This window comes from Geotrypetes seraphini, chromosome 11, assembly GCF_902459505.1.
Source record: "Geotrypetes seraphini chromosome 11, aGeoSer1.1, whole genome shotgun sequence".
Taxonomy (NCBI): Eukaryota; Metazoa; Chordata; class Amphibia; order Gymnophiona; family Dermophiidae; genus Geotrypetes; species Geotrypetes seraphini.
Genome location: NC_047094.1, coordinates 51,286,363 through 51,314,089, shown reverse-complemented (window position 1 = coordinate 51,314,089; position 27,727 = coordinate 51,286,363). Strand labels below are relative to the sequence as shown.

Genomic DNA, 27,727 nt, shown 5'->3' with positions numbered 1-27,727 from the left:
TAAAATAATTTGAAATAGCACAGACACCATTTTGGATACTGTAATCAGCAGGATTATGCAAAATATGTTGAGGTACATTTAAATATTTACAAATTTGCACACTGGGGACATGAATTTTTATCTAAGACATTTATATTTTTTGATATTTTAATGGATCGACTTCCTGAAGCAGTTTTGATGAAACATGGACCATGTTGGCTGCTGGTCCATGAACATTACAGATAAGAGAATACTGAACCGATGATGATTATGGTGAATCATTTATTTATTTATTTACATAATTTATATGCCTCTTGAACCAAAGCAGCTTACATAAAAATTAACATACAAACCCCCCCCCAATTCCCCTCATGAGTGTAAAATAATGTAAGCTCATGACCACTGAATAGCAAACCTGATAGAAGTTGTTTATTTATTTATTTTGTTAATTTTCTAGCCCGTCCTTCCCAAGAGCCCAGAACGGGTTACAGCGATACACTCACAAAGTTTCGAGGCACACGAATAGGGGTACATTCACATTACTTTGCCATAAATTATATTCATATTACATTTCAATGGGGTACATTCACATTAGATCATTAGTTAAGAAATAATTTACATTTGGTTAAATAAATACATATAAGAAAATCCAGACAGCAATTAGGTATCCTGACACAGGAATACTTACTATCATGCCCAGCTGTATTGCCAACATAGCTACTCTAGCTTCCAGTTCTGGCTCTTGCTCAGCTTCTCGCAATGCCTTTGCTCCTCTGGCATGGCCCATATTACCCAAACACACCTTTGCAACATCCAATCTCTGTGTCTTCACACACATGCGTGCCATATTTTCCCAGACTGCCTCACTGTAAGAAACCAAAGAAGTAATTAGAATCATTAAAGAGAGGAAACATGGACAGTAAGCTAACCCTGTAACACTTTTCTGTAATGCTTTTACAAAAAAAGTTGTTAAAATGGCTCCGTTTATGTTTTATTTACATTTCTCTTTAGTGATGTTTCTTAGTATTTTCTATCTTTTTTTTCTAGACTGTCCTGCTGAAATCTGTGGTCATCATGCTCTTTTCTTTGGTTATTTCCAATCATTCCAAAATGTTTATAGATTTTTCTCATATTAACTGATAAGTCAATAGGAACTCATACTTCATATTGCAAAAGGAAAAGCCAAGATAACAAACCTGCAAGCAGTAGGTGAACAATGCAACCAGAGAATGGTCCTAAGTTCCAAAAGGGTTCTACAGGCTGGTTAACAGGTACCACAAGGGATTGGCCTGTCAGCTGCAGACCTCAGTCTGCTTCTCCTCCATGCAGGCAGAGCTATAGTCTCAACTAGGGGAGCTCTTAGCACCAAAAGATGAAGAAAATACACAAAAACAGCCCGACCAAAAATAAAGAAATAAGCAGAGCAGATCAGAAACACTCATGTGTGGAAGGAAAAAAAAACTGTAGGGGGCAGCAGAGCCCTCTGTGAAGTAGGAGTGATTCAGAAAAAATTTGGAGTGGATTCCTTCTGCAAGGCTCGCTAGCAATGAGATATAACCTGCTTGTCCAGAATGACACACCTATTGCACATGAAATTTATGTCCCAAAAGTACCAAAATCTCCCCCAAATCCCTAGACTTATTACAACCCACACTGAATTTTAAACTTTCTCTATAAAATATCACATCTTTCCCCCTCCCCTTTTTTATCAGATCTACAATCATTGGAGCTTTTCTTTGGCATGATAACAGTATATGGAGTATCTCCCTGAGCCCGAGTCTTCGGGCGGCACAAGCTCTATAGCCTGAATATTGAACAACCTTCTCACAGTGGCTTGTATCTTAACCACCTTTTCCAATTCATCAGGAGCCAAGCAAATTCCAGCTTATAGCCAGACCAAATTATGTCCAGAACTCAACAGTCGGATGAAATCTGAACCTAGGCTTGCAGAAACAGCAAGAGCCTGCCCCTGATATGAAGAGGGGCATCCCTTGGCTTGGCATCATTGAGATTTCTTGTTGGATGGAGCAGCATGGAAAATGGAGGCCTGGTCATAGCTGGATCCAGAAAATCTCTGCCTTTAGCCCTGGGAGAATCTCTGCGATATGGAACTGGAATATTGTCAAGAGTGGCTGGAGCCACAAAAATTAACACACCCTGAGCCTCTAGAGGTTCTGGGTCTACTATCAGGCAGAGTCTTTGAGGCCCAGTCCACCAGGCAGTTCATGAGTTCATCAAGGCCTTTATCAAATAATAACTGCCCCTTAAAATGGAGTCTGGCAAGAGTAGTTTTAGCGGTAGAATCACAAGCCCATTATCTGATCCAGAGCATTCTACAAACAGAAATTGAATAAGCTGACACTTTACCCAGGACACGTATAATGGAATACAGAGCATCAGCTACATAATCCACACCAGATAAAAGTAGCTGAGGGGAAGGTTCATCTCCCTTACTCTCCAAAGTTCACAGCCTGGACAGACAAGCATGAGTGACAAAGGATGCTGCCGAGGTAGCTTTGACTCCTAAAAGTGTCCTGAGAACTACATCCACTAAGCGGATCTGCATATCCTTGACCACCATACTGCCTTCGCTCAGAAAGGAGGTGCGCTTAGTAACCTGTGCAACCAACAAATCCACTTTAGGCTGACTTAAAAGCTGCTGACACTCCTGTGACATAGGATGCAGCCTCGACATTGCTCTCGCTACTTTGAGAAACCCTTCAGAAGAATCTCTCTGCTCCAAAATCAAGACATTAATGTCTGGATGCCAGGGAAATGCAGAGGTCTGAAACCCCACTCCACACATGAGGGAGGAGGAGGTAGAAGGAGCTGGCTGTGTGTCTAAATTCAGTTTATGCAGAGACTCCGAAATGAGATCCAGTAAGACAGCAGACTAAAATAAACGCAAAACCATGGGATCGTCCCCAGGTTCTAGAGGCAAAATAGAATTCAAAGTGCCAGCACATGTTCCTTGGTCCCCTGCCACTGAAGGAGCATCCAGAGCCAATACACATAAGAAAAGAATAGCCTTACTGGATCAGACCAATAGTCCCATCCAGCACAGTATCCCGCCTTAACGGAGGCCAATAGACAAGTACCTGGAAAAAACCCAATTACGGTAGTATACAAACAATGCGGATCACTTTACCAAATATCCAACCCACAAAAATCACATCATCAAAAAAGGGTTGTTTTTTGGGGGGATAATACAACAATTATTTAAGCTACAACGATCCTCCATCCCACCCTTAAATCTACCTCACTCAATTTAATTGTTTCTAACTAGGATAAAAAATTATTTTATATGTCATAATTTATTTAAATTCATAATGCTGGAAATTTTATAAATAAGAAAGTATATATGTTTGAAACTCTAGATAAAAAAGAGAAAACAGCAACACTTATCTAAGTAGTTATTCCCATAAATACCCAATGCTCTTTTTTGTCCAGAGCGTTTGAGTGAGGCAGATTTAAGGATGGGATGAAGGATCGTTGTAGATGATTATATGGCACTGCTTTAAGCCAGAATGAGGCCTTGAAATAACATATGTTATAAGAGGTTCTATGAACTGAGCTTGTGGCCTTTATATGATACTCTATCCTCCTAGTTTATTCATTGATCTATTACTTGGGGAAGTAGATATGATGGGTTTGGGTGCTGTAGGATCAGCTTGAATATTTAAAGATTGTGACACTACATGTGTAAAAAAAGTGTCTTAAATAATTGATGTATTATCCCAAAAAATCCCCTTTTTTTTTTGAAGATGTGAAAAACCCAATTAGTAGCAGCATTCCATGCTACCGATCCAGGGTAAGCAGTGGCTAAGTCCATAGTCTGTCTCAATGGCAGACTATAGATTTTTCCTGGAGGAACTTCTCCAAACCTTTCTGAAAACTAGCTACATTAACCACTCTTACCACATCCTCTGGCAAAGCATTCCAGAGCTTAACTATTCTCTGAGTGAAACAATATTTCCTCCTATTGGTTTTAAAAGTATTACTCCGTAACATCAAGTGTCCCTAGTCTTTGTAAATCTTGATGCAGTAAAAAATCGATCCACTTACCCATTCTATACCACTCAGGATTTTGTAGACTTCAATCATATTTTCACTCAGCTGTCTCTTTTCCAAGCTGAAGAATCCAAACCTCTTTTAGCCTTTCCTCATACGAGAGGATTTCCATCCCCTCAGGGAGAGTATGGTGCAGTGGTTAAAGCTACAGCCTCAGCATCCTGAGATTGTGAGTTCAACCCACGCTGCTCCTTGTGACCCTGGACAAGTCACTTAATCCAAAAATATACAAATAGTGGAACTATTTGTGTATTTTTGGATTGTTTCCGTTTGATCCCCATACCATCTCTTTTTTTATATCAGCAAGTCATTTAATCCCCCCATTGCTCTAGATACATTAGATAGATTGTGAGCCTGCCAGGACAGACAGGGACTATTGCTTGAGAACCTGAACAAATTCATGTAAAAACCGTCCTGAGCTCCCCTGGGAGAATGGTAAAGAAAACAGAATAAATAAATAAATTTATCATCTTGGTCACCCTTCTTTGAACATTTTCTAGTGCCACTATATCTTTTTTGAGATAAGGAGAACAGAATTGAATGCAATACTCAACGTAAGGTCGCACCATTGAGCGATACAGAGGCATTATAACATTCTTAGTCTTGTTAACCATCCCTTTTCTAATAATGTCTAGCATCTTGTTTGCTTTTTTTGCCAGCGCCGTACATTAGGTAGAAAGTTTTAGCGTATTGTCCACGATGACACCTAGACCTTTTTCTTGAGCGCTGATCCCCAAGGTAGACCAGTAATTATGATTTGGATTATTCTTCCCACTATGCATCACTTTGCATATGTCCACATTAAATTTCATCTGCTATTTGGACGGCCAGTCTTCCAGTTTCCTAAGATCTTTCTGCAGTTTTTCACAGTCTGCATGCATTTTTACAACTTTGAACAGTTTAGTGTCATCTGCAAATTTAATCACCTCACTCATAGTTCCAATTTCCAGATCAATTATAAATAAGTTAAATAGCACCGCTCCCAGTACAGATCCCTGTGGCACACCAATATGTACTCCTCTCCATTGAGAAAACAGGACATTTGACCCTACCCTTTGTTTTCTGTCCGATAACCAATTCTTAATCCACAATTAAACATTGCCTTCTATCCCATTACTCTTTAATTTTTTCAGAAGCCTCTCATGAGAAACTTTGTCAATAGCTTTCTGGAAATCTTGATAGACTACATCAACCGGCTTGCCTTTATCCACATGTTTATTCACACCTTCAAAGAAGCCAAGTAAATTGGGGAGGCAAGATCTGCCTTGGTTGAACCGATACTGGCTTTGTCTCATTAAATCATGTTTGTCTACATGTTCCACAATTTTATTTTTTATAATTGTTTCCACTATTTTGCCCAGCACTGAGATCAGGCTTACTGGTCTGTAATTACCCAGATCTCCCATGGAAACCTTTTTCAAAAATTGGCATGACATTGACCATCCTCCAATCTTCAGGTACTACAGATGATTTTAGCCACAGGTTACAGATCACTAACAGATCAGCAATTTCATGGTTGAGTTCTTTCAGTACCCTGGGATGTATACCATCCAGTCTAGGTGATTTATCACTTTTTAATTTGTCAATGACTTAGTGTGTCTTCCAGGTTCACAGAGATTTCTTTCAATTCCTCCATCATAGCACTCTTGAAAACCATTTCTGGTTTAGATAGATCTCTTACATCTTCTTCCTTAAAGACCAAAGTAAATAATTTATTCAGTCTCTCTGCTATGGCCTTATCTTCCCTGAGCACACCTTTTACTCCTTGGTCATCCAACAGTCCTACAGATTCCCTCACAGGTGTTCTGCTTCTGATGTACCTAAAAAAAATTGAGTTTTTAACTCTTTGGCAAGTTATTCTTCATATTCTTGTTTATCTTTCTTTATCAATGCTTTGCATCTAACTTGCCAGGGTTTATGTCTCTTCTTATTTTCTTAATCAAGATCCTTTTTCCATTCTTTAAAGGATGTTTTCTTGACTGTAATAGCCTCTTTTACTTCAACTTTTAACGATACCGGCTTTCGTTTTCTCTTATTTTCACCTTTTATAATATGTGGAATACATCTGGTCTGAACTTCCACAATGTTATTTTTAAACAGCCCGTCTGATTTATACTTCTGACTTTTGCAACAGACCCTTTTAGCTTCTTTTTAATTATTGTCCTCATTTTATCGTGGTCACCCTTGCAAAAATTAAATGCCACTCCAGAAGATTTCTTTAGCGATATCACACCAGTTAATCAGCTCAAATTTGATCATGTTATGATCACTGTTTACCAGCGGACCCAGCACAGTTACCTCCCTGCACAGTGTCCTGCACCTTTTCAACCTGTTTGGCCACTTAAGATCTGGGGTAGTTGAAATCATGGGTGATGACGAGTAACCATAAAAAAAAAAGTAATCTGCTCCAAACTGTATAGTGAATGGAAGGGTTCCTGTGTCATCTACACAACCATTTCCCTCAATAGAATTCAACCAACAAAAACAAAGAAATAAAAACATGGAGAAAAAGCTTCAGTTATGCTTCAGCGCCATGATAGTTACTTTTCCACTACTGGATCTGTGAATTTGTAGCAGATAATTATGATATATTTGAGCACCCCTGACGCAGCAGTGAAGCGAAACTGGGATTTTCCCTGTCGGGCTATTGGTGGACTGATGGTTACCTGTGCATTGGGATGAGTAAAAGTGAGCGATTGGGAGCTCAGCCAAGAGACATATAAGTCCCCAGTTTAAATTAATATCTTCTTTACAACAGTAGATTTTTTTTGTACTTTAATATAAGTGATACATCCTATGTTTCAAGTTGCTGGTTTTCACATTCACCAATTGTAAAATTGAGATTGGAACATTATGCTCCATTGGGAACTATTGGACAATAAGAGGAGTGGAGTTTTTTTTAACCATATGAAGCATAACTGAGGTTTTTTCTCCACTGCTTTATTTATTTCTTTGTTTTTGTTGGTTGAATTCTATTGAGGGGAATGAATGTGTAGGTATGATAGGAACTCTTCGATTCACTATACAATTTGGAGCAGATTACTTTTCTTTTTTTGGTAGTTGAAATCACCCATTATTATACTGTTGCTCAATTTGCCAACTTTCCTAATCTCTGAAAACATAAAGGAATAGCAAATATATCATCATCATTGGTATCCTCTGCAAACAAGTCTCCCGAGTCCCAAAAAGCAGCAGACTGAGAAGCAGATGTGCCCTGAGAGTCTACACCTTGATGATGCAAGACCGACACACAGTGGGACTATGCAGGAGGAGCATGGCTCCTCTGAAAGGCTTTCCACAAAAAAATTTATAACTTCTGAGAAGAAAGCTGTACCAGGGAGCAAAGAGTCACCCTGTGAGGACTCTACTTTGCGTTTATTGAGCTGCAGGGCATCCACATCCTTTCGCACAGAACAGTCACAATTTCCAAGTCCCCAAAATAGAAAAGGCCGCCTAGAGGGCTAGCCACTCCCTTTGTACCCAAAGCTGGCACCACTTAGCAAGACAACCCTTAGCTCAGCTGAAGCAATCAACAGGAGAACAGAGCTAAACCAGAAGCAGAAACCAGGAGCTATGCAAACTGTCATCCATCTGCCTGCTGGAGATAGAGTATACTAATTGGCCAGGAGGCTTTCCATCCAATAAGACAGAGTCAATTCAGTGCTCTCCATCTCCACCTGCTGGTAGATGATGGGCATGACCAACTGGATTCATCTGCTCCTGGCGTTAAGGAAATTTGATTTATAAAATTCAAAAAGTATGCTTGCTTTATTTGTTGTTGAGATTAGTCCTATAAATGAGAAAACTATGTTCACCCTAAAAAACAGCATTGCTGTATATTTAGGTGAGATTTTTTTTTTCTGAGGGCATCTCACAAAACGTATGCTTACTTACTGATTGATTTTTTTTTTTTTTTTTTTGCAGTACCAGTAGCTTCTAGTTTCTGGTTTTGTTTAGGTGACAATTGTGTTTAACAGCATCTACAAGTTCAGTGCCATTTATAGAATCAGGGTCTAAATGCTACACATCTTATTTTATACCTATGGGACATTTGGCACTTAGCACACACTAAGGTCCATTAATATGAATTAAGCTTTAGTAAGATAGCTTGCAGATGGTATATAAGAAATTAAATATAAAATTTTGGCATTTGCCATTGAACTATTTCTCCTAAGTTCTGCATTGGTTATGGTAAGTTTAATTTCTAATAGTTATCATAAGTCTATAAAATGGATTTAATTATTACCAAACTTATTAGTGCATACGTTCTTCCACGTTTCTAGCAATAAAGGACTTTTCATTGCTCCCATCACTTTGGATTCAAAGAACTTCCTGTTCTTGACCCTTTTCTCTGGATGAAGATCACACATCTGCATTTAATTACTGCAAGCTGTAAATACAATGAGAATCAAAAGTAATAGGGGCTTCAGTAAGGCTAGAAGAATGCAGAGCATTCAATTTTATTTGGCAAGTCTGAAAAGGGACATGCAGATGGAAAAGAGATTTAGACAGATTTTACTGAGAGAGTGGTGGATGCCTGGAATAACCTCCCAACAGAGATGGTAAAAACCAGAACTGTGACAGAATTTGAGCATTCTTGGTACACAATACAAGACAGCAGCAGAAACAAGATTGTGAGATTGCAGTATTGCAAATAATCCACTCTTTACTCGCTGGATAAGTGATAAGAAAATAAAGAATTAAGAAATTAAGAAAAACAGGGTATGAGATAGAAAAATTTGGTATAAATAGGCTACAACTCCCTAGAAATCAACTAGGAGGTGGTAACTTTGTATTGCCCAACAAGATAAGGAGAGCAATAGGACAAGATAAAGGAAGAATATCCTAGTATAACTGCAAGTCAGAGGTTGTGTCATGTAGAGTTTTGTGTAGACTCATTAAGGAATCTTAATTGCATAAATCAGCAAGGGGGGAAAAGCAGGGCCATGTAGGAAAAACAGTCACTGTATTGAAACCAGCAGGCTACAGTTCTCCATAAAGCAACCAAATAAGTGGCCACAAGTCCTGTCCAGCAGACCAGTTGTTTGGGCAAAAGAGTTTGATAGCTATTTAGAAGCTTATTCAGACATTTTGATATTATAAAATTATCCAAAATGTCTGAATTTTGCTTCCTTTGAAAGCAATGCTCCTGTGAAAAAAATGTTATGTGGGACTCCTCTCCCAGCACTTCTGCCAGTGGAGGGTAATGCAACAATTTGTGCCCATCCATGAATGAAAGCATGAAATGGTTGCACCCCCTCACCTCCACACCCAAGAATGCCAGCAGACTCTCATGCAGCTGCTTTGAAGGAACATTATTTGAAAGATTTATTTCTGACAGGAGTTTCCATCCCTGTCTGGAACTACACTTACTGCAGTTAGGTTTTCAGGATCTCTAGTGCATGCAGAGCTGTCTCATGAATATTTAATGGAGCAATCCTGGTTAAGTGTGTTGCAGGACAAGTTTAGGAAACACTATCCTACTCTAAAGGCAAAAATTCCACAGCATTTTGCACTATCTGCTCTTTACAATTCCCCCACCCTCGACCCAATCTCGCCCCTTAGTTTAAGTCAGACATTTCCATGTTCAATCATCAAGGACTGCAAGCAGACCAGTTTTCAGGATATCCTAATGTTTATGTTAATATAAACGTGATATACTGCCTAGGTGATATACAGTTCTAGGTGGTTTACATAAAAATAAAGTACTTTTTTACTGTCTTATATAAGTTTCAGAAATTGATCCTATCTCCTGCTGCCAATGCTCCCTTAATTTAGCTATACATGGTGGATTATCTTTGATTTTAAAGAAGTCTATACCAATAGGATAAGGTATTTAAAGTGGTCAGCATTATGGAAAACACCCAATCCAGTTTCCCCTGTTCCCAAGCATTCAGTTGTTATCTTCCCATGGATTCCCAATAATGTCTAACTTGAAAGTAGGATAGTCTATGTCTAGATGAAAGTCCTCATTTCTCCTGCACTTGTAAAACGGATGGGGTTGTTTCTGGGGAGATATCTAACAAATGTTCTAATGTCATGCAACCCTTTACTGCCCATTTCGAGAACACCAAGCGTCCCCAACCTGGGATGAAATTAGAGTTGTCCTCCAGGTGCAAGAAAAGGGATACGTCTGGGTTTAGAACTTGCTTTTACCTCCACCATTTCCAAACTCTTCTCATCAGGGCAAAGAATTTAAATCTGTCTCTGTAGGAGGCAGCCCTTCCCTTATAGGCACGGAGCATGTTAAAAATTTTGAAAGGTGGGCTCCATCCTTCTATCCATCTAGGGGGAATGAAACAATCCTTGTCCATATAACCTTCATGAATACACTGCATTACAGCTGCTTTGTTGTATAATCGTATGTCTGGGACACTAAGTCCTCCCTGAGATCTGTCCAAGGTCAACTTAGCCATGATGATTCTGGGGGGCCTTTGCTCGCCACATAAACCAAGTAATCATAGATTTAAACTTTTGTTCATCTCGTCTAGTTAACTAAATGGGCTTGGTTTGCATTGGGTATAACAGCTTAGGAAGCATGATCACTTTTACCAGGGTTATTCTAACAGTGGGAGTCCGGGTGTCAATTGGGAACAGCTTGGACCTTGTCTGCAGCTAAGTTTATCGTCTTTTTTCTGCTTTGGAACTCTTGTGGAACTTGTTATTGACTTTATGCTTAGGTGCAGAATTTTTCACACAATGGTTTTTTCTTAATTTTGGCATGCCTTGTTACATGGGTGGGTTTTCTGAGGGCTGCTACCTTTTGATTTTTCACCACATGTGTGCAAGTTTTTTTCAACCGTTATTTGTTCTTACAAAGTGAAGTTTATTGCCAGATGAAGCTGAATTGAGGCTTTTTCTCTACTTTTCTTTCTTTTTTGTATGCTTGGGTTGTGTGTGTGAGCCCGTATGCGTGTGGGTGGTGTGTTCGGCCTAGCAGTGTCTCAAGAACCCCCAGACTTTCCATATAGGACATAGGTGTTTATAGGTAGTGATTACATATGTCCTTTTCCTGAGTAAGTGTGTGATTTCAATTACCCCAACATTAACTGGTTAAATATTACATCGGGGAGTGCTAGGGAGGAAAATTCCTAAATGTCCTAAATGACTGCTTCTTGGAACAACTGGTCCGGGAACCAACAAGAGGGGTGCTATTTTAGATTTGGTCCTTAATGGAATGCAAAATATAGTACAGGAGTTAACTGTGTTGGGTCCACTGGGAAACAATGATCATAACATAATCAAATTTGAGCTGATACCGGGAGTAATGTCGCAAAAGAAATCTACTGTAGGGGCGTTTAATTATCAAAAGGGCAACTATGATAAAATGAAGAAAATGGTTAAAAAGAAGTTAAAAGGATCAGTTGCAAAGGTTAGGACTATAAACCAGGCGTGGATGTTATTTAAAAATACCGTCGTGGAAGCCCAGACCAGATGTATTCCACGTATCGGATGGCGTGGTTAAAAGGTGAAGTGAAAGAGGCTATTAGAGCCAAAAATACATTCTTTAAAGAATGGAAAAAAGATCCGAATAAAGAAAGAAACACAAGCACTGGCAAGTTAGATGCAAAGCATTGATAAAGACAGCTAAGAAAGAATATGAAGAGAAACTTGCAAAAGAGACAAAAACTCATAGCAATTTTTTTAGGTACATCAGAAGCAGAAAACCTATGAGGAAATCTGTGGGACTGTTGGATGATCAAGGAGCGAAAGTGGCACTCAGGGAGGTAAGGCCATAATGGAAAGACTTTGCTTCTGTCTTTACGGAAGAAGGTGTAAGAGATTTGCTTGAACTGGAAATGGTTTTCAAAAGTGATGATGCGGAGGAACTGAAAGAAATCTTGGTGAATCTGGAAGATGTACTGAGCCAAATTGACAAGTTAAAGTGATAAATCGCTAGGATTGGATGGTATACATCCCAGGGTATTAAAAGAACTCAAAAATAAAATTGCTGACCTGCTGTTAGTGATCTGTAACCTGTCGTTAAAATCGTCTGTAGTACCTGAAGATTGGAGGGTAGCCAATGTTACACCAATTTTTAAAAAGGGCGCCAGGGGAGATCCGGGAAATTACAGACCAGTAAGCCTCACTTCAGTGCCAGGCAAAATGGTAGAAACGATTATATAAAACAAAATTGTGGAACACGTAGACAAACATGATTTAATGAAACGGAGTCAGCATAGGTTCAGCTGAGGGAGGTCTTGCCTCACAAATTTGCTTGACTTCTTTGAAGGTGTGAATAAACATGTGGATAAAAGTGAGCCGGTTGAGTCATTGAGTCATAGAGTCGTTTGAATGTACCATTGTGACATTGAAGAACTAAAGATCTTCACATTATCAGATGAGTTGGAGGACACTTTTTTAGTGCACATCATTCTGATCTGGACAATTCAATTCTGTTTTGTTGCTACTATGCCTTGAAGCATGAAACTACATCCGAACCGACAGACACGTTAAAGATTATCCCTGTACGCAATCTGCTTTTATATAGCCTTTTCAGGCAGAATCCATCAAGCCCATGTACAAGCATGTCCAGACTGCATCATTTCCATGGATGTTATGCAACCTGCCCTGAATGTATACCTGAACATGCCCACACCAGCAAGGTATAACATGAGTAATAGGCCTATATTAAGAATTAGGGTAAAAATTAATTGCATTAGCCTGAAAGTATAACAAGAAATTGTAAAAATGTACTTTTTTGTTAAAACATATGTGATACATAGTTTTGAACGTGATTTTCATGATCAGCAGCCAAAAATCTGTAAGATACACCCAAAAGTGTAGAAGCAAAATCTTTGTTGTCCAGTACATCAAATTCATTGAAGCATAATGCCCAGGAACAAATCCCACCTGATCAGGATGCACAAGAGCTGGCAGTAAGTGACTGAGCTGGCATACCAGAGTAGCTGCCAAGATTTTTACATCCTGATTCAGGAGGGATATGGGCCTATAAGAGCTAACCAATTCTTGATTTTTACTGGATTTCGATAGCAGCTCCACATGCATCACTTTTTCCAAAGAAGGGCCCACCACTTTCACCATCACACTGTACATGTCACATAATGGTTTAGATATTAAATCCTGCGGAATCCTGTAGTATTCGGGGTCATACCCAACCGAGTCCCAGAGCCTTTGCTAACATTAGGGATTTAATACTAGTTATTTCTGCTTCTGACAGTGATGCATTCAGGGTGTCCTGCTCGGCAGGGGATAACTGAGACAGTGAAAGACCCTTAAAAAATGGAGTAATAGGCTATATGAAGAAACAAGATGGTGTCTTGGTAGCAGGACACAGTGACTGCAGCTCCTGCTCGATTATTGAATTTTTTTAAAAAAGCTCTCTCAAGCTTAAAACCATGTCTAAAAGAAGAGCGGCGGTAGCCCAACCGCCAGAACCTACCTTAATGCGATAGGGAGCGATCACTAGTTTCTTTTCGTCTTCGCCTCGTGGCGTTCCTGCGGAGCCTGACGCGAGGGAAGCGTCGGCGCGAGGGAGTGAAATCTTGCTCAGCCCCGTGGGACCAGCGTCTCCTTCGCAGCCGGGTGAAAGGGGAATGCTGGCTGCAATGCTCCCCAGGACTCCACGGCCGGACTATCTACACCAAAGAAGGCTGCAGGAATTTCAGCAGAGCGAGGGAACTTGCCATCTCTTCAACCCCTTGAGAGACCTGCTGAAATCACTTTGGAATCTATTTGGACTGCATTGGAATCTATTTGGACTGCGTTCTCAGAGATCCTACCGGTGCCGAGGGCAGATGTGAAAAGGCAAGAGGAACTACAATCAATAAATGCATGGATGAGGAGATGGTGTGAGGAAGAAGGATTCCACTTCGTAAGGAACTGGACGACGTTCTGGGGCAAGAGCAAGCTCTACAGGAGAGATGGACTGCACCTGAGCGCAGCGGGAACTAGACTTCTAGCAAACAACATCAAGAGAGGAATAGAACAGGCTTTAAACTAACAAGAAGGGGAAAGCCGACAGTCGACCAAGCGTCGATGATTCGGAAAAAGGTATCTTGTGAAGATACTAAGGAGAAAAAAGGCTGGGATGAAACAAGGGACAAATTACAGGAGTCGACTAACAAAGGAGAGGAGATTAGAAAGATCATAACCAAAGAGAAGAATCTAATGACCGAAGCACAGGGAAAGGAAATGAAGGCAACAAAATTCCAGGAGCTAAATTGCATATATACTAATGCAAGGAGCCTAAGAAACAAAATGGGAGAATTAGAAGCCATGGCCATTGCAGAGAACATAGACATCATTGGAATCTCCGAAACATGGTGGAATGAGGAAAGCAGATGGGATACAGCACTGCCGGGGTACAAACTCTATCGCCAAGACAGATTAGGACAGAAAGGCGGTGGAATAGCACTATACATAAAAGAAAGCATACAATCGACAAGAATGGACACAGCAGAGACGGCCAACAAGCTAGAATCGCTATGGGTTAAAATACCAGGAAGGAAAGGGCCTGAAATAAAGATAGGTCTATACTATCGTCCACCCGGACAAACCGGAGAAATCGATGAAGAAATGGAAGCCGAGATGAAGCGAGAATGCAAAAGCGGTAACACAGTTATTATGGGAGACTTCAACTACCCTGGGATAGACTGGAGTCTTGGAAGCTCAAGATGCGCTAGGGAGGCAGACTTTCTGGAGGCTGTACAAGATTGCTTCATGGAGCAGCTTGTTAGAGAACCGACGAGAGGAAATGCCACTCTGGATCTAATCCTAAATGGGCTAAGGGGACCTGCAAAGGAAGTGGGACCGTTGGGAAACAGCGATCATAATATGATCAAGTTCAAGGTGGAAATAGGAATACTGAAAGGAAAGAGAACCATAGCGACAACTTTTAACTTCAGGAAGGGAAACTACGAAGCAATGAGAGGAATGGTAAAGAAGAAACTTAGGAACACTTCCAAAAAATGGCATACGGTAGAACATGCCTGGTCCTTTTTCAAGAATACAGTGAGCGAGGCGCAAAATCTGTATATCCCCAAATTCAGAAAAGGGTGCAACAAGAGTCGAACAAAAGACCCGGCGAGGATAACTAAAATAGTGAAGGAAACGATAGGCAATAAGAAAAACTCATTCAGAAAATGGAAGAAGGACAAATCTGAGGGAAACTGGAAAGATCACAGAAAGTATCAAAAAGAATGTCACCGTGTGGTTCGAAAAGCCAAAAAAGAGTATGAAGAGAGGCTAGCCAGGGAAGCACGAAATTTCAAGCCGTTCTTTAGATATATTAAAGGGAAACAGCCGGCTAGGGAGGAGGTGGGACCACTGGACGATGGAGACCGGAAGGGAGCGGTGAAGGAAGAGAAAGAGGTTGCAGAAAGACTTAACATGTTCTTTTCATCGGTATTTACAAGCGAAGACACAACCAACATACCGGAACCTGAACAAATCTTCAAGGGAAATCAAGCACAAAAGTTAACATCCATGGAAGTGAGCCTTGATGAGGTGCGCAGGCAGATAGAAAAACTAAAAACTGACAAATTGCCGGGTCCGGATGGAATCCATCCAAGGGTTCTGAAGGAACTAAAGGAGGAAATAGCGGAACTACTGCAGCAAATTTGCAACCTATCTCTGAAAACAGGTGTGATTCCGGAGGATTGGAAGATAGCCAACGTTACGCCCATCTTTAAAAAGGGATCAAGAGGGGACCTGGGAAACTACAGACCGGTGAGTCTGACCTCGGTTCCGGGGAAAATGGAGGAAGCACTGATAAAAGAAAACATCGATGAACATTTTGAAAGAAACGAACTTCTGAAAACCAGCCAACATGGTTTCTGCAGGGGAAGATCGTGCCTGACTAACTTACTGCACTTCTTCGAAGGAATTAACAAACAAATGGACAGAGGAGACCCCATAGACATCATATACCTAGATTTCCAGAAAGCCTTTGACAAGGTGCCTCATGAACGTCTACTCCGGAAACTGAAGAACCATGGGGTGGACGGAGACATGCATAGATGGATCAGAAACTGGTTAGAAGGTAGGAAACAGAGGGTAGGGGTGAAGGGCCACTACTCAGACTGGAGAAAGGTCACGAGTGGTGTTCCGCAGGGCTCGGTGCTCGGGCCACTGCTTTTTAACATATTCATAAATGATCTAGAAACAGGGACAAAGTGTGAGATAATAAAATTTGCGGACGACACCAAACTATTTAGTAGAGCTCGGACAAAGGAGGACTGCGAAGAATTGCAAAGAGACTTGGACAAACTAGGGGAATGGGCAGAGAGATGGCAGATGAAATTCAATGTTGGGAAGTGTAAAGTATTGCATGTGGGAAGCAAAAACTCGAGGTATAATTATGCGATGGGAGGGATGTTTTTGAATGAGAGTACCCAAGAAAGGGACTTGGGGTGATGGTGGACATGACAATGAAGCCGACAGCACAGTGCGCAGCTGCCGCTAAGAGAGTGAATAGAATGCTAGGTATAATCAAGAAAGGTATTACAACCAGAACGAAAGAAGTTATCCTGCCGCTGTATCGGGCAATGGTGCGTCCACATCTTGAGTACTGCGTCCAGTATTGGTCGAGAGAGTTCAGAGGAGAGCAACACGACTGATTAAGGGGATGGAAAGCCTTTCATATGCTGAGAGATTGGAAAAACTGGGACTCTTTTCCCTAGAAAAGAGAAGATTAAGAGGGGATATGATAGAGACTTACAAGATCATGAAGGGCATAGAGAGAGTAGAGAGGGACAGATTCTTCAAACTTTCAGAAAATAAAAAAACAAGAGGGCATTCGGAAAAGTTGAAAGGAGGCAAATTCAAAACTAATGCTAGGAAGTTCTTCTTTACACAACGTGTGGTGGACACCTGGAATACAATTCCAGAGGAAGTTATAGGGCAGAGTACAGTACTGGGGTTTAAGAAAGGTTTGGACAAATTCCTACTGGAAAAGGGGATAGAGGGGTATAGATAGAAATTTACTGCACAGGTCCTGGACCTGTTGGGCCGCCGCGTGAGCGGACTGCTGGGCGCGATGGACCTCAGGTCTGACCCAGCGGAGGCATTTCTTATGTTCTTATTGGACTCCCTCCATAAGGTATGTCTGGGAATCTCACCACTTGTCCAAAATCAAACAGTGAAAATGCAAAAGTATGAAGAGGATTTGAAAGTTCAAGGGGAGAAAATTAAAACCTTAGAACAATCAGTGCAAGGCGCTCAGTCTTCTTGTACATCAATCGTCCAAGACAAATTGGTGCTTTTGAGGAAAATAGAAAATATGGAGAATTATACTAAACAGTTGAACTTAAGAATTTTGAATTTCCCAAAAACACTTACACTGTCTCCAAAATAATTGTTTTATAAATTTTTGAAAGAAGTCTTTAAATACCCTGAAGATGGGCTTCCACCTCTACATAAAATATACTTTATACCTATTTCTGTTAAAAAAAACCCTTCCTCTTCAGAAGTTGTTAAATCTACTGTAATATGGATTTGCTAAGTCCTATAGATTTATCCAGAATTTTGGAGAGCTCAGAAGAAGAAGTTGTAGTTCAAACAACGCTTCTAGTGACATTTGTATTTCTACAAGTTAAGGAAGCGCTTCTTCACCTATTTTTTAGGCTTAAAGAAGTCTCCTATATGGATGGCAAGATTTCTATATTTTCAGATGTCTCTAGAACGACACAAACAAGGAGGAAAATATTCCTAGAATTGAAAGAAAATGTTAAAACATTGGGGGCAAAATTTCAATTACGCTAGCCTTGTAAATGTGTGATTTACTTGGATCAGAATACTTATGTTTTTTATGAACCTTCCCAATTGCAGTTCTTTTTGGACGGGAAAGGAATAACAATGCAGCGTTCCAAATGATCCCAATTTACTGGTCTGAATTAAAAATGTAGACGAGCTACTAAATTGATTTCTGTTAATTTTTAAATCCTTTGATTTTCCATTCCCAAGGGTATGTGAACTGTTTCTTCTTCTAATGTGGACTACTCAAAAGTTTGTATATACTTTAAAAATTCAAAATGAGTATCCTTTATGTATTGTAAATTGGGAAAACTTTTGTTTGTTCAATGAGTTTATATTGTTGAAATTATGATAAATGATGAAATTTTTTAAAAAATTGAGTAATACCCTCTGCCCATATCCTTGTTTTGCAATAATGTACAAACTGATCTTGTATTTGTCCTTCCCAATCAAATTGCTTGCCTTTTGCATCCCCTATTTTGGTTATGATTTGTTTTTCTTAGAAGGTTTCATCAGGTTAGCCATGACTTTTCCTGCTTTTCCACCCCAACAGAATAGATGATAATGATGGTAATATAAGGACTATTCTGCTTTTTTTTTTTTAAAGAGCTCATCTAACTTATGATGGTGAGGTGTGTGGTGACACACGGATTGTAGTATTAAATGTTTTTGCGTTTGTTTGACTATACAATCCCATACTGAGGTCTTCCTTTCACTTAAAATTTATAATAATTTATAAATATTCTAGATATTATTATACTGTTTGGGCAGCGCTGCACAGTTTATTCAACATTCTATAATAACTTGGGTTTTGCAAACTTCGATAGTTTCCTAAATACCTGTGTGGTAAGCATCAGCAGTTCTTTTCCATACTCTTTCTTTTTGTGGGCTACATAATGTAATGTAATGTAATGTAATGTAATTTATTTCTTATATACCGCTACATCCGTTAGGTTCTAAGCGGTTTACAGAAAATATACATTAAGATTAGAAATAAGAAAGGTACTTGAAAAATTCCCTTACTGTCCCGAAGGCTCACAATCTAACTAAAGTACCTGGAGGGTAATAGAGAAGTGAAAAGTAGAGTTAGAGGAAAAATAAAAATAAAATAAACATTTTAACAAGACAGCATTGATCTAAATACTTTGGAAGGTAGAAGAGAGGAGAGAAAGGAATAGAAGCAGAAGGGGGAGCCGTTGAACAGTAGAATTCTGGAGAAATTTAAATGATAGAAATAGAACAAAACAAAGACAAAAGGCAAAACAATAGATAAGATTAAAGATAAATCATAAGCTGGAAAGAAAAATAAAATAAAACTTTGACGTTTGAGGGTTTGAAAAATTTGACGTTGGAACTGAATGCTAATTGAATGCCGCAGTGCTGGCCCTGAAGCAGCGGACAAACAGTGAGTCCGCGAAACGCTGGCCGCGTCGGCTTGTGTAATACTGGCTTGTGCAACTATTTGAGCACTGCTGAAAAAAACATATCCAGAGACAAGCACCGTTTAAAGATAAGTAGCTTGTCATTTTTTCAAATCCTTAATAGTGCATACAAAGTGGGCAAATTTGCACTGATAGTGAGGTTTTCTATAAATTGAATTAAAATAAAATGAACTAAATAAAATGAACTAAAAGTATATATATTTAAAAAAAAAAGTTTTCTACAAGAAATATTTTAAGATTAAATTATTAAAGTTTATATGTTTTAAAACCTAAGCGGTCAATGATTGGAGCAGGGAGCTAAAGTACTATGCTGATCACTCGAGTTTGTGATATAAGTACCTTGCGTAGGCTCCAGTTCTGAGACCGTGATAAAAGAGTGTGATGCACTTCATGGTTATAGTGGTATGCTAGCTTGTTTCCATTTATTATTTACTACCACTTGGGATACTTGTTTATAGATGGCCCAATAATTGGGACATTACATTTGAAAAAAAATTATGACAATATACATCTGGAGCATAGACATTGCAAAAGAGTACCTTTAACCCCCACAGCTCTTCCTGTCTTAGATTTGCTTATGAACCAGCATCGCCACCCCTCTTTGCCATCTGCTAAAAGGAGATGAATAAACATCATCCACCCATTGCCTCCTCAGTTTTACATGTTCTACCTGCATTAAGTGGGTTTCCTGAAGATACGCTTGGTTTTCTTAAGACAATTGAGCATTTTTGTTTGTTTAATCAGTGACCTTATGCCACTGACATTTAATGTCACTAAATGTAAATCAGCCATTCAGATGCACTAAAGAAGAATTCATTCTGTCAGATAGCAAGTTTAAGCACTGGAGTGGATCCTCCCAGCTAGACTTCTCAGCACCAATATGGTCTTTACTCACCAAACCATGCATTGCTTCACCATGTAATCCATCATAACTCTTCCCCTCCCCTCACATTCATCCCTCACACTCCCACTCAGTCCTTAAAACACACTGGCCCTACTCCCCCTCACTGTTCTTCCCCCAAACACTACAGCCCCCCCTACAAAGCCAAACTCTTTAGCACCCCTCCCAACAGAATGCAAAGCCATGCAGCTCCCCGTACCCCTGAAGAGTCCCTCTTAAATCTGCTCAGTATACCCTTCACTACAAAGTTTTGTAGAGTAACAGTACTTATCAATTCATTTATATCACCATATGCAATATGAAAATTCCCAGCATAAAACAGGAAGGACTTTTTAGTGCTCCAGATCAGTAATGCCAATTCTTCTGCTGAATTTGTGGGTACAGGACCAATTCACTCATACTAGAGGATAAAGAAAGAGGATCTCGCAGAGCAGCATCCTTACACATCCATGGTGTTCACCATTCCAATAAGCACACCATCACTGGCAGACATATACTTTGGGTGCAACCTCCCTAATCAATATGCTGTCATTCCCACCCCTAGCTCCAAAGTTCAATAAGAGTATAGAAATAGCTGTATACTGCCTAGTAACAGATGAGAAAATGCAGCTGCCCAGGAACTTCCACATTGTCTTGTAGTTCATGGGGATAAATATGAAGGTTTGCCCTCTATGGAACTATAGAGGCACATTCAGTTTATCCTGGAATGCTTTGGCTGCATCAGTGGACTGGAGGGTCACTGTCTTGCCCATATGCCACACTCTAAGTTTTGCAGGAAACACCAATTCAAACTGGATCCCTTTTCTTATGCAATGCTGTACAATAAAGTGCCATAGACTTTCTTTGGAGGGCTATGCACATGGAGTAAACATTGAACAGCAGAAGATTAGCCCCTTCATATTCTAGAGCACAGTTCTTTAACCGCCGGTCCGCGGACCGGTTTCGGTCCGCAGGAAATTTTTGCCAGTCCACACAGGGCCGGCAAGAATGACTGACTTCAACTTCCTGCCGGTCTGCGCAGGGCCGGCAAGATCAACATCCGAAGTCTGCGCTGGGACGGAGAGATCTTGGGGAGTCTCCGACAGTGGCTTTCTCCCCTCTCTACAGCTCTCCTTTACTTCCCAGTGCAGCGATTCACGAAGGCAGCCTCGGGGCTTTTGCTGAGTCATGGCTGCCTCAGATGATGCAACTTCCTCTTTCCTCAGAGGCGGCGCGACCCAACAAAGGATCCAAGGCTGCCTTCGTGAATCGCTACGCTGGGAAGTAAGAAGAGCTGCTGAGAGGGGAGAAAACCACTATCAGAGTCTGGGTAGCTGCTGGGCAAGGGGAAACAGGGACAGCTGCTACTGGAGAGGGAGAAGGAGAGATGCTTCTGGGAGGGGAGGAGGGAAAGGAATCTGGGAAGCTGCTGGGCAGGGAAAAAAAGGGACAGCTGCTACTGGAGAGGGAGAAGGAGAAGGAGAGATGCTTCTGGGAAGGGAGGAGGGAAAGGGATCTGGGAAGCTGCTGGGCAAGGAAAAAAAAGGGACAGCTGCTACTGCAGAGGGAGAAGGAGAGATGCTTCTGGGAGGGGAGGAGGGAAAGGAATCTGGGAAGCTCCTGGGCAAGGGAAAAAAAGGGACAGCTGCTACTGGAGAGGGAGAAGGAGAGATGCTACTGGGAGGGGAGGAAGGGAAGAGAGTTACTGCTGGACAGGAGGAGGAGGGAAGGAAACAGCTGGCAGAGAGATTAGAGGAGGGGAAGGGGAGACACAGGCATGAGAAAGTAGAGAGATTGATGATAGGAAGGGGTCAGCAGAAAAATAAGCAGAGAGGGACAACGATGATAGATCTGGTGTAGGAGAGATAAAAATGAAGAGCAGTGAAGCTGGAATGAATCATGTAAAAAGGAGAGAGGGGGCACAAGCTGGATGGAAAGGGGAGAGGGGCATAGAAAGAAGACAGATACCATATGGAAGGGGGAGAGGACAGGCAGTGGATGGAAGGGGCAGATGCTGGATTGAAGAGACAGAGAGGGCAGACGCTGGAAGGAAGAGAGTGAAAAGAAGATTGAAAGCAGAAACCAGAGACGACAAAAGGTAGAAAAAAATAATTTTATTTCTATTTTGTGATTAGAATATATCAGATTTGAAATATATATCCTGCTAGAGCTGGTGTTAGACATAACTGGGGACTGCAAAACCCAGGCAGTGCTTCTTTAGCTTCCAGCTGGCTTAGGGCGCTCTCTGACCAGGGGGCAGTTGCCCTAGTTGCACTCCCCTAAAACTATTCCTGTCATGTGTGACTGCAGTATTCTGTTAGCATGATATTTCTGTGTAGCATTCTGTAATAATTTGGCTTGTTCAGTTTTCTTGATAATAGAGGGGATATATGTGAAGAGGAGGGGAGACAGGGGTTTTGTTGATCCTGCTCTGAATTATTTGTATTTATAAAATGACAATTGTACAGAATATTGTTTCTTTTTATACTTTAATAAAATACATACAATATAAAATCATAACTGAGGCTTGTGTGGATGGGATCAGATGATTTGTGGGGACCGAGTTCGCAGAGATGGGGCAGAAATGGGGTTTTTAAATTTTAGTCCTAGTAGTTTGCCGGTCCACAAAATAATTCTTTTTTTTCTGCCGGTCCACGGGTGTAAAAAGGTTGAAGAACACTGTTCTAGAGGACCTGATTTCCTAAAAGCCTGTAAGATTTGTTATTTTTTCTATTCAGTATGTATATCGTGCAATCACCATGCGAGGCTGGCCTCTTATTCCCATGAACCTCCCACTATCATTTTCCAAATCCTCTCCTCCTTTCCTCCCCATGGGTGCTGTACCTATCATCATTCCTCCTTTTCCAGCCAGTCCTATATCCCTTCTTATCTTTCCTCTCTCCCTGAAGTTCTTTAAAACTTGCCATAAATCACAGGCAGTAGAATCGCTCACAACAAGCTCCTTCTGGACAGTCTGTGGGGCCTTCCCTCTGCTATTCCTGTCTGCTGGAAACAGAAAGCAGAATAAGAAGAGGAGAGATCAACAGAGGGAGCCTGTTGTGAGTACTTCTGTTGTCTGTGACCTATGGAAAGTTTTAGAACTCCAGAGGGAGGCACAAGGGAGTGAAAAATGTCAAACAAGGGAGAGAGATGCCATACCAAAAGGGCAGGGGTAGGAAGCAAGTATTTAGTGTAGGAAAGAAGATCCCCTTGGCATGCGAGTTGAAGAAGGGAGTTAAATGTATGTGTCACACGCTTAATGTAAGTGACTTGGCATGTCTGAAAATTTTCAGAAACACTTAGCACATGTATACAATATAAGATTTATTTATGAGTTGATTGCATATGTCTGAAATACAAACTAATCCTGCAATGCCAGATGACTTCAGGATTGACAATATAGATAAGGGTAGATTTACAAATGTAGTGGGACTATATGATTATACAAAAGTGAAATTCTCTGGTAGATATACAGCCAGCAGCAGTCAACACTTTTTTAAACACTGTCACTGGCTAAATTGGCCCCAAGCACTAAATTTCCAATTTCGCCGTGAACCTCAGAGACAGCTCGCTGGAATATTGGGTGGCGGCTGCCTATATGAAAAGTCCAAAGAGGAACCTACTATAAAGCTATTTTTTAAAGAAAACATAGGCTTCTATTTGTTTTTATAACAGATTTCTATAGTGAATTCCAGGGGCACACAAATGTTTTGACACTATCTTTGAAGCAGCAGTAAATTTGTACAATTGTGTGCATATTTTATTATAAATGTGACTCCACCCAAACCACATCCCAGGACCAGCTACATGTCATCTTGTCAACACACACACTTACATGTTCATATTTGATTACACAATTTTATAAGAGCCCTTACTCAAATGTAAAATATGTTTTATAAAAAGTACTTTATAAAATTACCCTTTGGGGTCCTTTTACAATGGTGCAATAGTGGTTTAACACGCGGAATACCGTGCGTTAAACCGCCTGCCGCACTAGTACCTAACGCTTCCATTGACGAGGTTTTTAGGATTTTAGGCTACTGCGGGGGTTGCACGTGATGAAATGTCCGACGCACTAACCCCCGTAGCGCGCCTTGATAAAAGGAGCCCTTTGTGTCTGTCATCACAAGTCCAATATACACGCGTGTATTTTTCTGTGTTGATTTACTTAAGTATGAGAACTTTCAGAAACTCAGAATAAATTGAAATTATTATTATTTTAACTATCCAAGGGAAAGCAATGCTAGCACTGCTACTAATCTTCCTAGTCCAATAATGTGTTGTGCAACAAGACTTTTAATTTTAAAGGCTTCATTCTATGAAGGTCAGAGGATAATTAATGGCATTTTTATCATGCCATCTATATTGGGGTATCTTGTACTAGTATGTACTGCAGGTTAACTGCAATGTTTTTACTTCTTTGGGGAGCAGCAGGAAGGAGACAAAAATTGGGGGCAGGGACACTAAAAGAAGAACCTGAGAACTAGTCTGTTCATTATTCTTTCTTTCAGGAAAGACATCCTGTTAATGTTTAACTGTGCTGCTGGAATGATTTTCTGTTTATTGCAGTTCTAGGCTACGCCCTGAAGCTCTCCAAAAATCCAGCCACAAAACAACCATTTCCTCTCTAGTAAGAGAGTGAGACCATACACACATCCATAGTCTTCTAAACAGCAGTACAGAGCCTGTCTTTCATTTCTTCATTCAGCAAAGCCAAGCTTTCTTCCTTAAGAACATAAGAAAATTTGAAGACATCACTTAAGCAATAAACACTTACTATTTTTAAGCAACATTTTTCTTTACTTGTTTATGGGAAGGTGTGATCTGTTTTTCTAATAATCCTTTTCAACAAATTTGTTTAATAAGAAGTTAGTTTCTCCGTTTTAGCTGAGTTGTGGAAGGTTGCAAGCATCTATGTTTCTTCATTCTCCTTGGAAGAAGTAGAAGAAGCTGGTTCTGCAAAAGTTCTGCAATTTTGATTCATCTTGATTTTACCTCACCCTGAAAAGGATGGACACCCCTACTCTTCAAATCCTGGACACAGGAATAGCTATGGAGGGAGGTGGATAAGAAACACTTAGTTTGGACATATAGCTACTTGTGATTTTTTTTTGTGATCTGTATCTTTGGAATTTGCTTTCCTGTCTTGTTGCCATTTGATTTTGCTCTGACAGCTAGCTCTGAGAATGAGTGGTGATGTCCTCTAGCCAGCTGTAACACCATTCAGTAGGTGACTTTCATTTAAATAACCTTTTTTTTAAAAATCAATGTATCACAATTGATTGGAACCTCACAGCTTTTGCATACTAAATTGTAGATACTGGCTATGACTGTCCAGAAACTGGTAGCCATGGCAGTGGCAGTGGCCCTGGTCTCACTCATTCTTAATAATGCAGCAGCTTTCACCCCCAACTGGGTATATCAGACACTGGAGGATGGACGCAAGCGGACTGTGGGACTTTGGAAGATGTGCGGATTGAGCAAAGGAGGGGTGGCCACAGGTGGAAGACCTGGGCAAGGTCAAGAACAGGAATGTGAGTCCCTCACTTGGGGTTCGGAATCAGCTGGCCTGCAGGAATCTCGCAGCACAGTCAAATGTAAGCCTGATGATACCTTTTTTCTTTGATTTAGTAAAAACAAGGAAATGTAAGATAATTTCTAGTTTATTAAAAGGCTTGATTAACTGCCTTTTGTAGCATACAGCAAAAATGGAATAAACCCCCTAGTAACTCTTGTTTAAAGAGTTCTGTTCAATGACAATTTGGAAGATATATAATATTTAACAAAGAGAGTCCTAATATATGAAAAACAATTTTGTAAATGGTATCACATTATAAATCACTTAATACAGTCCTTGGGTAACACATAATCATAGTTATATAATATACTTTTAAAATTGTTCCTCTGTCTTGTCCTCTACTTCACTATTATCTTTTTGATGCTTATGCTTTTTCTATAAATAGCCACAGCACTAGTTTTTTGTCTACAAATTTTCATCATTTTTTATAAATACTACTTAGTTTTTTTTAAAGTAATATCTCCATTTGAATACAAATTATTCACTATCCTATTTTACATTTGGATTGATCTTAGGCTTCACCGTCATGCCCTCATTATGGATCTTCTGTGTTTACTTTCTGTTTTCTTCAGTTCTGTTACTATTTTTCATTCCACTGGAAGTTTATTCCACATATCTACCACCTTTTCTTTGTTTTGCTGTAATCTTGAGCCTGCCCCCTCCCTCTTCCTTTGAGCATCATCCATGACTACTTATTCTAGATCTTCCTTTCCACTGATCAATTCCATTATTTATAGTTTTGAGGTATTTGAATATCTGTATCATCTCTCCCCTCCCCCCCAACCTATACACACAAACTTCCTTCCAATGTATCTAATATTTAGGTCCTTTAAGTCTTGCTTCATAGGACTTAAGGCAAAGCAATCCATCTTAGGAGTCCTTCTGAGAACTGTTTGTGCTGGAGATGCAGCCTCCAGAAGTAACACAGTACTCCAAATGAGGTCTTACTCATGATTTATGTAAAGACTGGTTACGATTTTTAAACGTAATTGTTCTGGTTTCTTTTTCCCTTTTCCTTATATAAAAATTTGTTAACCTTAAAATGACTCTTTTTAATGTATACCAAACAAGAGAGAAATCTCATGGGATCATATCTGATGGTTTCAAATTTCACAAAGTTCAAGTTTCAAGTTTTATTAGGATTTTATATACCGCCTATCAAGGTTATCTAAGCGGTTTTACAATCAGGTACTCAAGCATTTTCCCTATCTGTCCCGGTGGGCTCACAATCTATCTAACATACCTGGGGCTATGGAGGATTAAGTGACTTGCCCAGGATCACAAGGAGCAGCGCGGGGTTTGAACCCACAACCCCAGGGTGCTGAGGCTGTAGCTTCAACCACTGCGCCACACACTCCTCAATGGAAGAAACCAGTTACAAGAGCACAATCCTGTATCCAAATGATATTTTTAATGTACCTTAGCATTTTTTCAGCTGTCACTTCCCTTGTCATAGAATTTCTGCAGCAGTTCTGTGATTTTGATTCATCAGAAATGTTACCCTGAAATCTCCTCTCTTGCATGCTGCATATCAGTTCCTCTGACGCATTATCTACTAGCCTTTTCTGAATTTCCAAACACAGTTAAAAAAAAAAAATGTCGCTGATAATTCCATAAAGAGATGTCTACATGCCAGCCTAACATGTCAAACATGCATCATCACTTACACCAGCCATAGAGCTGTAAATGTTTGCTCCTGAATTACAAAAGAATGTGCAAAAATTATACTATTCTATAATCTACACATATAAATGTGTGCTCTGCCCATGCTCCATCCAGACTCCACTCATGTGAATACTTACCTGCAAACTATGCACCATCACATTTAGATACATTATACAATAGAATGTAGCTAGAATACTGGTATTTACATGCATAGTTTCATACATGCTAGCATTCTAGTCATTTACTGGTGTCTATACCGTGGTGCCCTTTTTATAGAATCACCCCTTTCATGTCAAACTCTTAACCACACCTCAAATTTTTATAGATCTTTCATTTTTTTCTACTCCATCTACAGTTCCATTGTAGATTTTCATATCACCTGCAAAAATATTTTTA

General features: G+C 40.1%; 2 protein-coding genes across 4 annotated transcripts in view; one reads left to right on the top strand and one right to left on the bottom strand.

Annotated features, from left to right (window-relative positions):
• IFT140 (intraflagellar transport 140) overlaps nucleotides 1-27,727 on the bottom strand; it is a 478,284-nt gene that overhangs the window by 81,784 nt on the left and 368,773 nt on the right. For all 3 annotated transcript variants that reach the window (XM_033914590.1, XM_033914591.1, XM_033914593.1), the window contains exon 19: nucleotides 668-845. In XM_033914590.1, coding sequence (XP_033770481.1) covers nucleotides 668-845 — 178 coding nt within the window. The remainder of the gene's footprint in view (nucleotides 1-667; nucleotides 846-27,727) is intronic.
• TMEM204 (transmembrane protein 204) overlaps nucleotides 24,728-27,727 on the top strand; it is a 92,147-nt gene continuing 89,147 nt past the window's right edge. The window contains exon 1 of the mRNA XM_033914599.1: nucleotides 24,728-25,685. Within this exon, the coding sequence (XP_033770490.1) occupies nucleotides 25,415-25,685 (271 nt within the window). The 5' untranslated portion in view covers nucleotides 24,728-25,414. The remainder of the gene's footprint in view (nucleotides 25,686-27,727) is intronic.